Here is a 13,643-nt window from a genome sequence, read left to right as displayed (position 1 = left end):
ATTTGGCCATACTTTTTTTATTATTTTAGTTTAAGTTCTGGGATACATGTGCAGAACGTGCAGGTTTGTTACATAGATATACACATGTCATGGTGGTTTGCTCCACCCATCAACCTATCATCTACATTAGGTATTTCTCCTAATGTTCTCCCTCACCTAGCCCCCCAACCCCCAACAGGCCCCAGTGTGTGATGTTCCCCTCCTGTGTCCATGTGTTCTTATTTTCAACTCCCAGTTATGAGTGAGAACGTGCAGTTCTTGTGTTAGTTTGCTGAAAATGATGGTTTCCAGCATCATCCATGTCCCTGCAAAGGACATGAACTCACCCTTTTTTATGGCTGCATAGTATTCCATGGTGTATATGTGAATTTTGGCCATGCTTTTTATTCTTCTGAACTTACTTCTGTGTTCTGATTATTTCATTCCTGTGGTGTGTATTCTTATTTTATGGATGAGATATCTTCTAAATCTCTTTGGAGATACTCATTAGAAATTTTCGCTGCCATTTTTTTTTTCATCCCCTGAATTATCTTCTTCATCTGAGGTTTTCTGTTTTATTTTGCAGACTTCTATCTTGTGCTATTTTTCTCTAAATGTCTGATAACATTTGGTGTCTGATTACAGTCACAAAGGATTTCGTGTATTAGGTGGCTTGTGTGACTTATTCTGCAGTTGTAAGGTTCTGCTTGCCTATCCAGCCTCAGCCTGCCTGGCAGAGCCACTGTGCACTCTGCCAGTGGGTGGGGCATGCTGACTGGCAGACTTCACTTTAGAGTGCAGCCATGGAATAGAGGCAGACAACCTGTTCTCTTCACCCCATTGCCATCTGCTAATAGCTGAAATTAGGAGGACTGTACTTAGGTCATGGCAGATTTTAGCCTATTTGCCTACTAGGGTAAAAATGGATATTCCAGTGATTATCAAGGTTAGGTATTTACAATTACATAAATCTGCCTCATATATTTTCATTTTTCCTTCTCAAAAAATTACCATTACCAAAGCCCTCAAACCTGGCCTCAGTTCTGGGATCAAGATGATCCTTTTAATCATTGGCATTTTTCTGCATTAGAAGAGGAGTCATTGCTGTCTCCCAGCTAACACTTTACAGCCCTATTCTTCTGTGAACAAATGGAATAACAAAATTTACTCTATGTCCATGTTTTGTGGTAATGAATTTTCTATCTAAAATGACAAAGAAATAATTAAAACTGGAACTCTTGGCTTAGTTGTCCAGGGCTTGTTAGTTTTGTGAAGTAAGTATTCTTACACCGTATGAGAAGTTCTGTTTGTGTGATTTGTTTTATTTATGTACCACTAGAGGGCAGCATCGTCACTATTGTCTTTTTGAGCTTGGCAAACTGCAGGCCAGCACCACTCCTGCCTTTTACCTGGACAGGTCTCTTTGTGCTCTGCTTTCCAGCTTTAACACAGATGAACTGGGTGTAGGGAAGGATTGTTTGGTGAGGGTGGTGGAGGGGGATGGGGAAATGGAGAATGCATCCTATCTGCTGGCAAATATGTACTTTTGTTTAATTTTAAGGGCTTGAGGTGACAGAGGAGGAAGATGCGGGTACACCTGCAGCCCACCTGCTTAAGTAAATCTCAAAATAATTTAAAAAATAAGTTGTTTTGCTTTTTTACTTTTTTTCCTTGGATGGCAAAAACATAGCTGGTATCTTTTTTTTTTTTTTTTTTCCTCCTGTTGAGGATTCACCAGGGTAGAATAAAAAGCTTTTGTTTTCCATCCCTTACCCTAACCTAGAAGGAGAGGTGGAATTTTCCATAGCATGAGCTCCCCCACCCACCTTGGGCAGTCAGTATTGTTGATTTCCGTGATTTTTAGACGCCAGAGGGTCACTGAGCTGGATCTCCGCAGAACAGGAGATAGAGGCTGGGACTCCACTGCAGGAAGCACTGTCGAACTCCAGACACGAGATTTTCTCAAGCTTGGTCAGTTTGGCAAGAATTGTTCATGTTTAGGATGACAAATGTAGTTTAATTTCTTAATTGTAGGCCAAGTAGACATTACGATTTGATACTTTGAAAAATATAATGAACATTTGGAGGGTTCTTTATCTACAAAATTATAGCAACATCCAAAGATATATGACATTTTTACCTCATTGGAATCTTTCAAATGTCACTTTTTTCTTATATGAAAGAAAAATGTAATTAAAATATCTTCTGGAGCCTCCTAAATTAAACTTAAGAAATGCCACCTAACCTATCTTAAGTCAGTTTACCCCAAATATATCTTCCACATTTATAAAATTCGTCTGTCATTTTGCCAATGTAAACTAAACATACAAACATAGAGATATAGACTTAGTTTTATTTATAGATATAGTTTTGTACACATCCTTCATGTAGTGGCTGAGTCTACATTTTTATAATTTAACAACTTCATTATCAAGTTTATTGATGTGTTTTAAATGCAACCTTATTGTTTGGTGCTGGAGGTGTTTTTAATTATGTTCGTTATTATGAATATAACTGTTCTGAGCAGAATTGTACGAGTTACCTCTGTTTCCAGTTGAGATATTTGGCTCGGACTTTTCTTCCCGCAGATGAAATTCTAGCAATGGAGGAGAAAAGAATTTAAAAGCCTATTTTATATATTGACAGACTGCATGCTGAAAGGTATAACTCTTATGTCACAGGCTTGCCGATATGTTTTTAATATTATCCACGTTTTTATTAATTTAATAGAAATAATGATTTTGTTTCTCCCTTTCATTTATATAATTATTTTTGAAGATGTGACGTTAATGAATTTCACCTATATAGTAAAATCTAGAATATATAAAAGCATGTATTTGTTCTTGTACATTTTTGATACTTATCTTTTGCACAATCAATATTTTTAGCATAGTAATAGTTCACAAGGTCACAGTGCTATACTTATGTCCCTTGTCAATCCCCTCAGACCTCTAAGTCCTACTGCCCAGAGGTAGCTACTCACAATTCCCCTTGCTTGTTCTATTACAAGTGTCTAAATAATGCACTCAGTATTATGCTTATCTCCCAAGTATTGCACTTACATCATGCTTATCTGCTATTTCTTGATATTCCTATTTTAGATGTCATCTATTGACTTCCCAATGTGGAAGATGCAGATTTTGTTCTCTCATACCATCCACAAGGTTCTCAGTTTTCTCCTACCCACCCTCCATGTACTTTCATATAACATTAACAGGATATCATAATGAAATATGGGATCCGGACCCATTTACAGGGACTGGTCTTTTGAATTAACTCTGTGTTGGGAGGAGATGTTACACTCGCTGCCCAACTCTCCCACATCTAATCTCGGCCTTTCTTATCCCACCTGCCTCCTCCTGCCTTCTTCCAAGCTGGTCTGCCCGTCTCCACCTGTGTCATGAATTCCAGTCAGGTCAGTCCTGGGCCACGCCTCTGCTGGCTGGTGACAACTGCTCTTACTTACAGACTCAAATATGTGTTCCACAGAATTGTAGCTTGAGAATTTTAAGATGAAGATGATGATGATATTTTAGTAATAAATAGCTAACACTGGCAAAGAAACTCTGTAGCACAGGGGTCCCCAAACCCTGACAGAGGACCGATACCTCTGGCCTGTTAGGAAGCCACCGCACAGCAGGAGGTGAGCAGTGGGCCAAGAGGGCCATAGTGTCTGAGCTCCACCTCCTGTCCGAACAGCCGCTGTTTTAGATCCTCATAGGAGCGGAGCCCCATTGTGAACTGATCTTGCGAGGGATGGAGGTTGCGTGCTCCTATGAGAACTTAACTAATGCCTGATGATCTGAGGTGAGACAGTTTCATCCCGAAACCATCCCACCCCACCATCCGTGGAAAAATGGTCTTCCATGTAACCAGTCCCTGGTGCCACAAAGGGTGGAGACCGCTGCTCTAACATATCAGTTCAGAGAATCTTTTCAGGTGGGCCAACCTGGGTCCAAATCCCAACTCATCCATTTAGGAGCTGTGTAAATTTTGGTAATTCCTTAGCTCATTTGCATTGCAGTTGCAAGTATCTATTGCCAGATAGATCCCAGAAGCAGCCGTTGCTGGAGGATCCACCTCCAAGATGGTTGCTTCAGTTACCATCTGGCGCCGCTTCTGGGCTGTTTCTTTCCACAGAAGCAGGTTTCCTTCTCTCTCACTGCTTTACGATTCTCCAGGTGGCTCAGGGTCTCTGAGTGTGGTGGAGTAAAGGTAGCCAGACACTTGATGTGGCTTCTGACATGTCCCAGAGCAATTGTTTGTAGGGCAGTCCTTCCAGTGTGAGCATTTCAGACATCTAGGCAGCCCCAGAGCTTCAGTGGTGCCCCAGTCTGTTGGTCAGGCAAGTCCCTGGGGCCAGCCCCAGTGCAGAGAGAAGGCGAAGGATTCGATGCCATCTCTCCATGAGAAATGGCATGCGTGCACATAATGATGGGCATCTCGGAGCCAAGTGCCCACACTGAGCTATCTGACCTTCAAATAAAGATAGTAATTGTGATATTTCTCTCATAGGCATGATGTTAGGATTGAATAAGATACTGTATATGGAAGAGCTTAATATAGTCAACAGCAAATAAATATTAGCCATGTAGTTAATAAGCTTGTTATGTACCTGGAGCATACTTATCACATTTGAGAAAACTATGCTAACTTATATCTTAGTTTTCTGTCAGTTTTATGTATTTTATCTATTTGTATACTTAAAAAAATTCCCAACTATAACCATGTTGCAAAATTTTGAAAAACAGAATGATGTTTAATCTTAATTCCACCATTGCTATTATCATTTTGCTGTATTTGTTTTTCTGCCTTTTACATTGTTGTAATTTTGGCGCATGGGCGATGTTATATCTTGCTTTTTCCATTTTCATTATATCATGAGCTCTCCTCTTCCATGCTGTGATAGTTTTCATAACCATCATTTTAGATGTATTTATAACATTAAACATTGAATAGATGTATTAGAGTTTGCTTAACCATTTTTCTACATTGAGTCTCTTCCTACATGTGCTTATTTATTTTATATCATGTAATTATATTTACTAGAATTTAATGTCCAACTATAATAGTCACCTACACTCAGTCTTGTCAATTCCATTTTTCCCCTCAGTTGCTCAATTATCTTTAAAGTTGTCTTTCCTTTAGTTTTCACCTGAACCAACTAACTAATCTATCTGTTGACTTATCTGCTGTACTTACCCATTTTCCTTCTTTGTCTTTCTCATTCTTTCTTTTCTTCTCCCCTCTCTTCCTCCTCCCACCTCTTCATTTCTTCTACAAGTATTTCTTGACCTTCTATCTTATGCCAAGGCATCTTTTACGTATGGGAAATAAAGTAATTAACAAGTCAATCTTCCCCTCTCCATGGAGCTTAAATTCTAATGGGGAAGACAGGTCATAAACACTCAAACAAAAAAGAAAAACATCAGATATGACAAAGGATGTACACAAAATTAAAATGAAACAATATGTGTGTTAGAGAGTATCTGATTGCCATAAAAAGAACCAAAGAAAAGACAGTGTCTACCAAGTTTCTCTACTGTAACATTACTATATTTCACTTTTAACCAATGAGTAATTTGTGGGAAGATACTTGAACATTATGTAGATATCCTATTCCTCATCATACTTTCATGCACTGGTTTTAACATTCTAATGACTTGTTTTCATTCCATCATTCTTTTCATATTTATTAGATGACATTCTTCTTTAAGAAAAAACTTTGCCTTCTCCCCTAATTTATTCGTATTTCTTATATTGGCATAGACTCATGGATTCTTATTTTGTTCAACGAATTATGTTACTACCATTATTTAGTTTAATGATCACAATGTCCCAGGTTTGGCTACAGAAGCCCTTCCAAGTAGACTCTTCTGACATTTTAAAATGTTCTTATCTTCCTTTGAGTACTTTCTTGCTTAGTGGTACATCAAGAAGTTCTAGACTCCTCTTTTCTTTTCCTACTTTTATCTGTTCTTTCCTTCTTTCAAACTGTTTATATTCTTGAAATAAGTATATGAAGGAGATTATTACCATATTTCATTGCAAAAGGTGATAAGAACCTGGGGTATGGATAATAAGATTATAGTAGACAGAAAGTATATGATAAAATTTAGGAGTTAAGGTCTCTGGGACTTGGCTAATGACATGAAGGAGTTAAGAGTAATTTAACTTTTAAATTTATGACTTGACCCTTAGATGTGTCAAATTCATGTCTAAAACCAAAATAGTGATAGTATTGAAAGAGTTCAGACATAAACAAGGCAGAGAAGCTGTGTTGAGGAATAGAGAATAAGAGGAAATAGGGAGAATTCCATTTTGAACATGTTGAATGTAATATGTCTTGCAGACATTTGGAAATAGGAGTATGATATTCAGATAGTGGGTTATCATTTGGAAATCATCAGAATCTGGGGTTAGTTAAGCCAATAACCATGACTGTTGTCATCAAGAAGATGATGATAGAAAATACTGGGTCAAGGGTGGAACTCTGGGATATATCACCATTGAAGGGATAGAGAAGTTTATAAAAGAGATGAAGAAGAACAGACTACATTATAAGGAGAACAAGAAGAGAGAGTAGTATCACTGTTACCAAGACGGCTGAGAATTTTAAGAGATAATTCATGAATAATTGTGCCATATGCAGCAGATTGTTCTAGTGAAAAGTGGGTTGAAGACGGTCGATTAGACTGCTAATATCATGGTCCTTGGTCACCTTTAGAGAAGCAGATCTTATAGAATGCCAGGAACAATGAGTTGAGCGATGAATGGGAATTGAGAAAGAACCAATGAATATAGGTTTAGGGTAGCTTTCAATGTCTAATGGGCATTGCCTACTTCTGGATTCTGTGTTTGCATATTTAATTTTCTTTTCCTTGTATTTTTTTTCTCTTTTTATATTTTCTCTATGTTAGACATAAGTGTGAACTCAGGGACTATGTTTTTTTTTTTTTTTATCAGTTTATTCTAAAGACCTTGCTTAGCAACATCTATGTAGCAGGCACCCTGCAACTCCTGCGTGGGTGGATGAATGAATGGATAGATGGATATAGAGTGAGGTCATACATCTGAAAGTTCTAAGATAGAGGTTGCTTATTTGGAGGAGATTGGCTTGGGGTCTGACTTAATAAGAAGAAAACATGAAATTCTGGACCAGATTGAGTCAGGTGATAGAATAAGGGAACAGGAAGGGAACACCATCATTTAATGAAGTTGATTCCATTATATAGCCTTCAGAAATGAGGAAACCTCACCAAAGGTGACACAGTTGCATAGCTGTAAACCAATCCAAATCAAATTCATATTGATGACATTAATCTATCAGGAACTGAAATTCACTCTAAATTATATAGCCACAGAAAAATTACAAAAAAAATAGATAATAAGGAATCATAACGGAAAGGTGTGTAGAACTTTGAAGAAATAAATGCAGAACAAGGTGGACCTGGGGTATTAGCTGGGGAAGGCTTTCTAGACATTGGAGGTTGCAAAATCTGCCATGTTAATCCCACAAGCATGAGGCAGTCATAGTGAGAGATAATCTTATATTGAACCAAGCCCACAAAGGCTGCTGCCTAAACTAGGTCAACTCTTCTTAGTTCATGGAAAGAAACTGTAAGGTTTCTGCTCATGAGACAGCTGTGCTTGCTTCTTTCCCTATAGGTACATTGTCCAAGAAGTCATATGATAATTAGAGTGCTCATTGAGCTATTCTAATCATAGCTCATGTTTACTGACACTCTCAGTGGCAAGCATTATGCTAAGCGCTTTACATGAGTCATCTTATGTTATTTTCACAACTTCTGACTCTGGTACCAATACTATTATAATTCTATAGATGAGCAGGCTGAAGCTTGTAACTTACCCAAGGTCACATTAGCAAGGATGAGGTAGAGGAAGCACTTGAACTTGTATCTGTCTAATTCCCAAGTCTGGACTCCTAGCCACCAAATTTGCATGGAATGTGAATGAGGGGATTAATTCAAATTCAAATTTAGATTCGATTCAAGTTTCTATAGCATCTGGCGCTCTCTGTAATGAAGGTGGATGGGTCAGATTTACTATAAAACCCTACTTCAGTGACTCACCCTTTTTCTATTATTCCTTTGAACATCAAAACGTCTTATTCTTCACTTTTGTTAATACCTTCAGTTCAGTTCTTGGTGGCCTTAGAGCCATTCTCTCTCTGCTAGGTGACTTTGCAAATATTGGTTCTGATGCACTGGTTTTATGAAATGCCTTTCTTTTTGGAGAAACTTTCCACTATCACCCTCCAAGATGAAATATGTCCTACTGACCTGCTAAAACTCAGGAGGACAGGTTCCAGGTGCCCTCTCTAGTAGGAGTTTTGTTCTGAGGTAGCACCCACTGTAGTAGCAGCTTATACTTTTGCTTTTTTCATGCCAGATAGTGACCAAATCAAAAAAAATTAACCAGTCTTGTTGTGAGCAGGGAAAGTGATTTCCCCTGGCTGGAAGGACTCAGAGGGTGAAAATAAGGTGAGACAGAAATAGAAAAATGAGTTAAGATGAAGCCTTTGAGTTGATATTTCTGAAGAATCACTTCATGGTAAGCAATGCAATAAATCAGCAGACTGAAAATACTACAACTGTTACTTCTATTATGTGCTATTACACATGTTTTATTACCACTGTGATTTTTCTTTATTTGCTTTGTTTTCATTTTATTTTTCTCAACAGGATGCGAAGAGCTGGCAAAACTTGACTTGACTGTAAATTTCATTGGAGAGCTGAGCAGCATTAAAACCTTGAAGCACAATATCCATCTGAAGGAGCTCTTTCTCATGGGGAACCCATGTGCTTTCTTTGACCACTATAGAGAGTTCGTGGTAGCAACTCTTCCACAATTAAAGGTACGGTTATTTTAATGGTACAGAAATCACAGAGAAATGAGCATGAGCAACTATAATAATTCCTGCTTTACTTGCAGCAACAATGAATGTGTTGTTTCAGATAATGGAATATTCCAAAGAGCCCAAAGTAATTATCTGAGTGGCTAGACCTTTAATATTGTTTGAATAGTTTTAATAAATCCCTGAAAAATAAATTGCATATTTTTCACCTTTCTCATCCAAAACATACAGAACTTAATTTGACTTTTTCTCAATGAGTTCAAATCATAGTTACAAAGAACATTCATCATTACTGATTAGAATTCATTATTACTTGTAGCAAACCAAGTTTAGGGTTTTAGAAGTAGCTACAGCTATGTACCTTTGTATTACATAGTCTTAAGCTACTGTGCTTTTATAATTATTATTTTTTATCATTGCTTTTTCTTAACATTTTCTCTGTAGCAGTGGTTCACTGTCTTTTTTAAATTTTTCTTTCTTTTTTTTTTTTTTTTTTTGAGAAGGAGTTTCGCTCTTGTTCTCTTCTTGCACAGGCTGGAGTACAATGGCATGATCTCAGTTCACTGCAACCTACGCCTCCCAGGTTCAAGTGATTCTCCTGCCTCAGCTTCCCAAGTAGCTGGGATTACAGGCATATGCCACCACACCCGCCTACTTTTGTATTTTTAGTAGAGATGAGATTTCACCATGTTGGCCAGGCTAGTCTTGAACTCCTGACCTCAGGTGATCCACCTGCCTCGGCCTCCCAAAGTGCTGGGATTACAGGCGTGAACTGCTGTGCCCGGCAAGTTCACAGTCTTTGGTGTGCATCAGAACACGTGGAGGCCTTTTCAAAACACAGACTGCTGTGCTCCTCCCCCAGGGTTTCTGGGTCAGGTCTGACATGGGGCCTGAGATTTCACATTTCTAACAAAATCTGTAAGTGCTGCTGCTGGTGCAGGGACCTCATTTGACAACTACGACTGTTTATGTTACTCTTATACCATATCCCCCCAATCGAATAATTTTAGAACTGAGGGAAAAATATTATTTCTTGAGAAATCATACAACAGAGAATATTAAAATAGCAATGTTAAGTTTCATGTAAGTCCAAGAGTTCCCAGCCTGCATGTGGCTCCATGTTCCCGGAAAGAGAATGCATGGATACATCGCCTATGCAACAGGCATTTTTTCAGTTCTCAAAGGATATTTGTTTCTTAGACTTCTGTGTTCTCTGCAGTCAAGAGACTGCTGACTGCTGGATTAATGGAATACATTTCTTCTACTGTAAAATTTCTCAGATTAAGAGAATGACTGATTCAGGTAATTGAATATAGAATAAATAATAAATTGTCTCATATGTAACCTAAACTGATCATTATTATACAGTGATTTCCTAGAAAATGAACTGATGAGACCCAGACTATCATAGAACTAGGTCTTGTAGTGTAATGCTGTGAGCCATGCCCTTGGAAGGGCTAAGGGTCCAGGAGTCCTCGTGGCCACCACAGCTGAGCCTGTGGCAGTGCCGCAGCTGAGCCTGGTCAGGCTAGAGGTGTGAGAGCCATCATATGGCTGCCGCAGACAGGGTCAGAGATTGTGCCAGGTACTTTGTGCACAGTGTTTCTGATCCTCCCAGACCCAATCAGGGAGACAATTAGGTGCATTCAGAGCTCGGGGAGTTAATGCTGCTTGTTTAGGCTGACACATCTGGCAAGTGACGCCAGTGGGATTTGAACCTACATGAGTCCAACCTTGATGCCTCCACCATTCACACTATACCCACACTCACTGCTTCTCTCTGGGTTAAATTACAGGCTTTGGATCAAGTCTTTCCTTTCAGAAAGACTTCTCCAAATCAACTGCTTCAATAGAAAACAACCCCTTTTTAAAAAATAGCATTCATATATTTATTAATATTTTAAAATAGTTTGATATACTATAGAATCTTAATTACCATTTCATTGAAAGCTTGTGAGCTGCTTGAAAGGAATTGTGTTAATAAATATATTACTTTCCTAGGGCTGCTGTAACAAAGTACTGCAAACTAGATGGCTTAAACAACAGAAATGTGTCATCTTATAGCTCTGAAGGCCAGACGTTCAAGTTCAAGATGTTGATGGGGTTGGTTCCTTCCAGGGGCTGCAAGGGAGAATCTGCTCCATGCCTCCCTCCTAGCTTCTGCTGATTTGCCAGCCAATCTTTGGCATTCTTGAGCTTGTAGACACATTACCCGAGGGTCTCTGCCTTCCTCTTCACAGGGCTCTCTCTTTATAAAGACACCAGTTATATTGGCTTGGGGCCCACCTGCTTCAGGATGATTTAGTCTCAATGAATTACATCCATAATGACTCTGTTGCCAAAAAGTCCATGACTTGAGCTGCTGGGGGTTAGGACTTCAACATCTTTTTTTTGTCAATTCTACCCATAATAGCAGAGTAGTTATTTTAGGTAGTCACATAGAAGAGGTGTGAGGAGAGTCAGCCCTTTTCAAGGATTTTCTTCCCAGTGTCTGAGCCACTCCAGAAGTAGGTAGACCCTGCAGTGCAGTGGGAAACAGATTTGTTAGCAGACAAACCAAGGTCTGACACCTGCTTCCCCTGCCTGTGAATTGCGTGCCTCATTTTACTGATGTATAGCGGGATCATAATTCCTACCTCAAGGGAGTTCTGTGAGGCCTTCAATACACCTTAGTGTCCCTTTCTCTGCTTCAGCACTTGCACAGTTATTACCAATAAGTGTGGACACTCCACCTTTGTGCTGCAGGAATCCTGGGTGAAGAAAGATAAAGAAACACTCAGCTTAAAACTGAATCTATGATTCTTAGGCCTTCTAAACTCAGACGTGATTTTGGCTTGAAGGAAATGTGGGCCAATTTCAAAGATGAACAGAAATCACCAAAAAAGTGAGGTTCCTAGAATAGGTGCTGGGGTACAGTCCCAAACTTGTCATTAGTTATTATTATGAGGTCTTTTGCCTCCTGTCAGTAAAGTGACAGAGGGTTCAGTTGTCATAGCCTTTTAGGAATAGTAGTGCTAATTAAGTCAAAATACACTTAAACCGTTTATAAGACAGAAATCAATCAATCAATGTACTTCAATTACAAAGAAGAAAAGATCACCTTGCTCCCCAGGGTTCTGTTGGGAAAAAATCTCAGTCGAAAGAAATTATCTGTAATAAGCTAGAGTTTTCTAGCTTATTATAATACACAGTTATATATAATGTATTTATGTTAATAATATATATTTATATATAAATTATACTATATAAATTAGTATAACAAAGTACTACAAATTGGATGACTTAACAGAAATTTATGAAAGTACTATATTTATATAGTATTAATTATATATAAATATATTTATAATTATGTTGATTCATATATTTATATTAGTGTATTTACTTATGTACACTTACAAAATAAGTAAATTTCATTTATCCCAAAATTTCCAAATTGATTTGATCCCAACCCTGTATTAAACTAGATCAGATTAAGTATGTGGACCACAATTACTTAATGCCTTAAATAATAGGTTTTATTGCATTGGGTTTATCATTATGGCCTCATACATAATGGTATGAGGATACCTTTATTGAAGGATACGACAAGAAACAGCCCTATGAAACCTGTGACTGTATGGACATATTTCTGGAGAAACAATGCCTGACATCTCTCAAGGTCTCCATTATGAAACTCTGTGCTAGAAGTGTGTTTTAGAGCTGCATGTTAGAGGGAAGCTACAAACTGTTTTCCTTAAAGACCATGAAAATTGTGTAACTAATTATGTTTTTCTATTTCACTTTGGCTGCCACGAAGCTAGGAACCAAATCTGCAGCCCATCTATAGCAACCATATGAGTTCTTATGACCAAAGCATATTTGGAATTATCTTTTTACTAAATCTCTACATAATTTTGACTTATAATTCAGCTGATTCTAATAATTTTTTAATTTGTATTTTACTAAATCTTTCTGTGTATTTTTCCCCCTTTTATATGTTTCTTATTGCTGCTGTAACAAATTGAGACAAATTTAGTGACTTAAAATAATACAAATGTATTACCTTATGATTTTGGAGATCAAAAGCCTGAAATGGTTTCACTGGGCTAAAATCAAGGTGTTGTCAGGGCTATTCTTTCTTCAGGCTCTAGGAGAGAATCCCTTACTTTGCCCCTTTCACATTCTAGAGGATACTTGCATTTTTAGGCTCATGGCCTCTTCCTCCATCTCCAAAGACATCAGTATGCCAACTCTACATCTCTCCCTAACTCTGACACTCATGTCTCTCTCTCGTACTTATAAGGACCTCTGTGGTCCTTACAAGAATCACCCTGATCATCCAAGATCCTTAACCTAATCAAACCTGTAAAGTCCCTTTTGCCATGTAAGGTAACATTCATGGAGATTAGAACATGGACATTCTTGGGGAACTATTATCTTCCAACCACACCTTCCTAAATACCTCACCTCATTTTGCAGAATAAGGCTGGGTAGATAAATAGGTATCTTTAAACTGTTAGCTCTAACATTTTAGGTTTTAATTGACACTTTTATTTTAATATTTTACTTTGGAAAATCATAATTGAAGTATCAGATGTAAACAATGCTGTAACAATAGCCTATCTATCTTGTTAAGGGTGAAACATGGGCTCATTTGTATTAGAGCCCAATCATGCGTAATATTCAAGGCCTTTTCTTTTTCTGTAGAGAGCTTTTGAGAAGTGCCATTGTTGTACTTTGAAGCTATGATTTGACTTAAGCATTGACATTTTTGACATAGTGAGCAATTATAAAATTAACATAAAAT

The 13,643-nt window shown here is 38.0% G+C and overlaps 1 protein-coding gene across 6 annotated transcripts in view; it reads left to right on the top strand.

Annotated features, from left to right (window-relative positions):
- The window catches only part of LRRC6 (leucine rich repeat containing 6), a 105,599-nt gene that overhangs the window by 22,358 nt on the left and 69,598 nt on the right, over window positions 1-13,643 (top strand). For 5 of the 6 annotated variants that reach the window (XM_021942634.2, XM_021942633.2, XM_003903170.5 and 2 more), the window contains one exon: window positions 8,685-8,857. In XM_021942634.2, the coding sequence (XP_021798326.1) occupies window positions 8,685-8,857 (173 nt within the window). Of the gene's footprint in view, window positions 1-2,550; window positions 2,641-8,684; window positions 8,858-13,643 lie in introns of those variants that run through there. The other variant, XM_021942635.2, reaches the window with a different exon arrangement.

Source organism: Papio anubis, chromosome 8, assembly GCF_008728515.1.
Source record: "Papio anubis isolate 15944 chromosome 8, Panubis1.0, whole genome shotgun sequence".
In the NCBI taxonomy this organism is placed as follows: domain Eukaryota; kingdom Metazoa; phylum Chordata; class Mammalia; order Primates; family Cercopithecidae; genus Papio; species Papio anubis.
The sequence above is the reverse complement of the archived record's forward strand: the minus strand, read 5'-3'. Positions and strand labels throughout refer to the sequence as shown.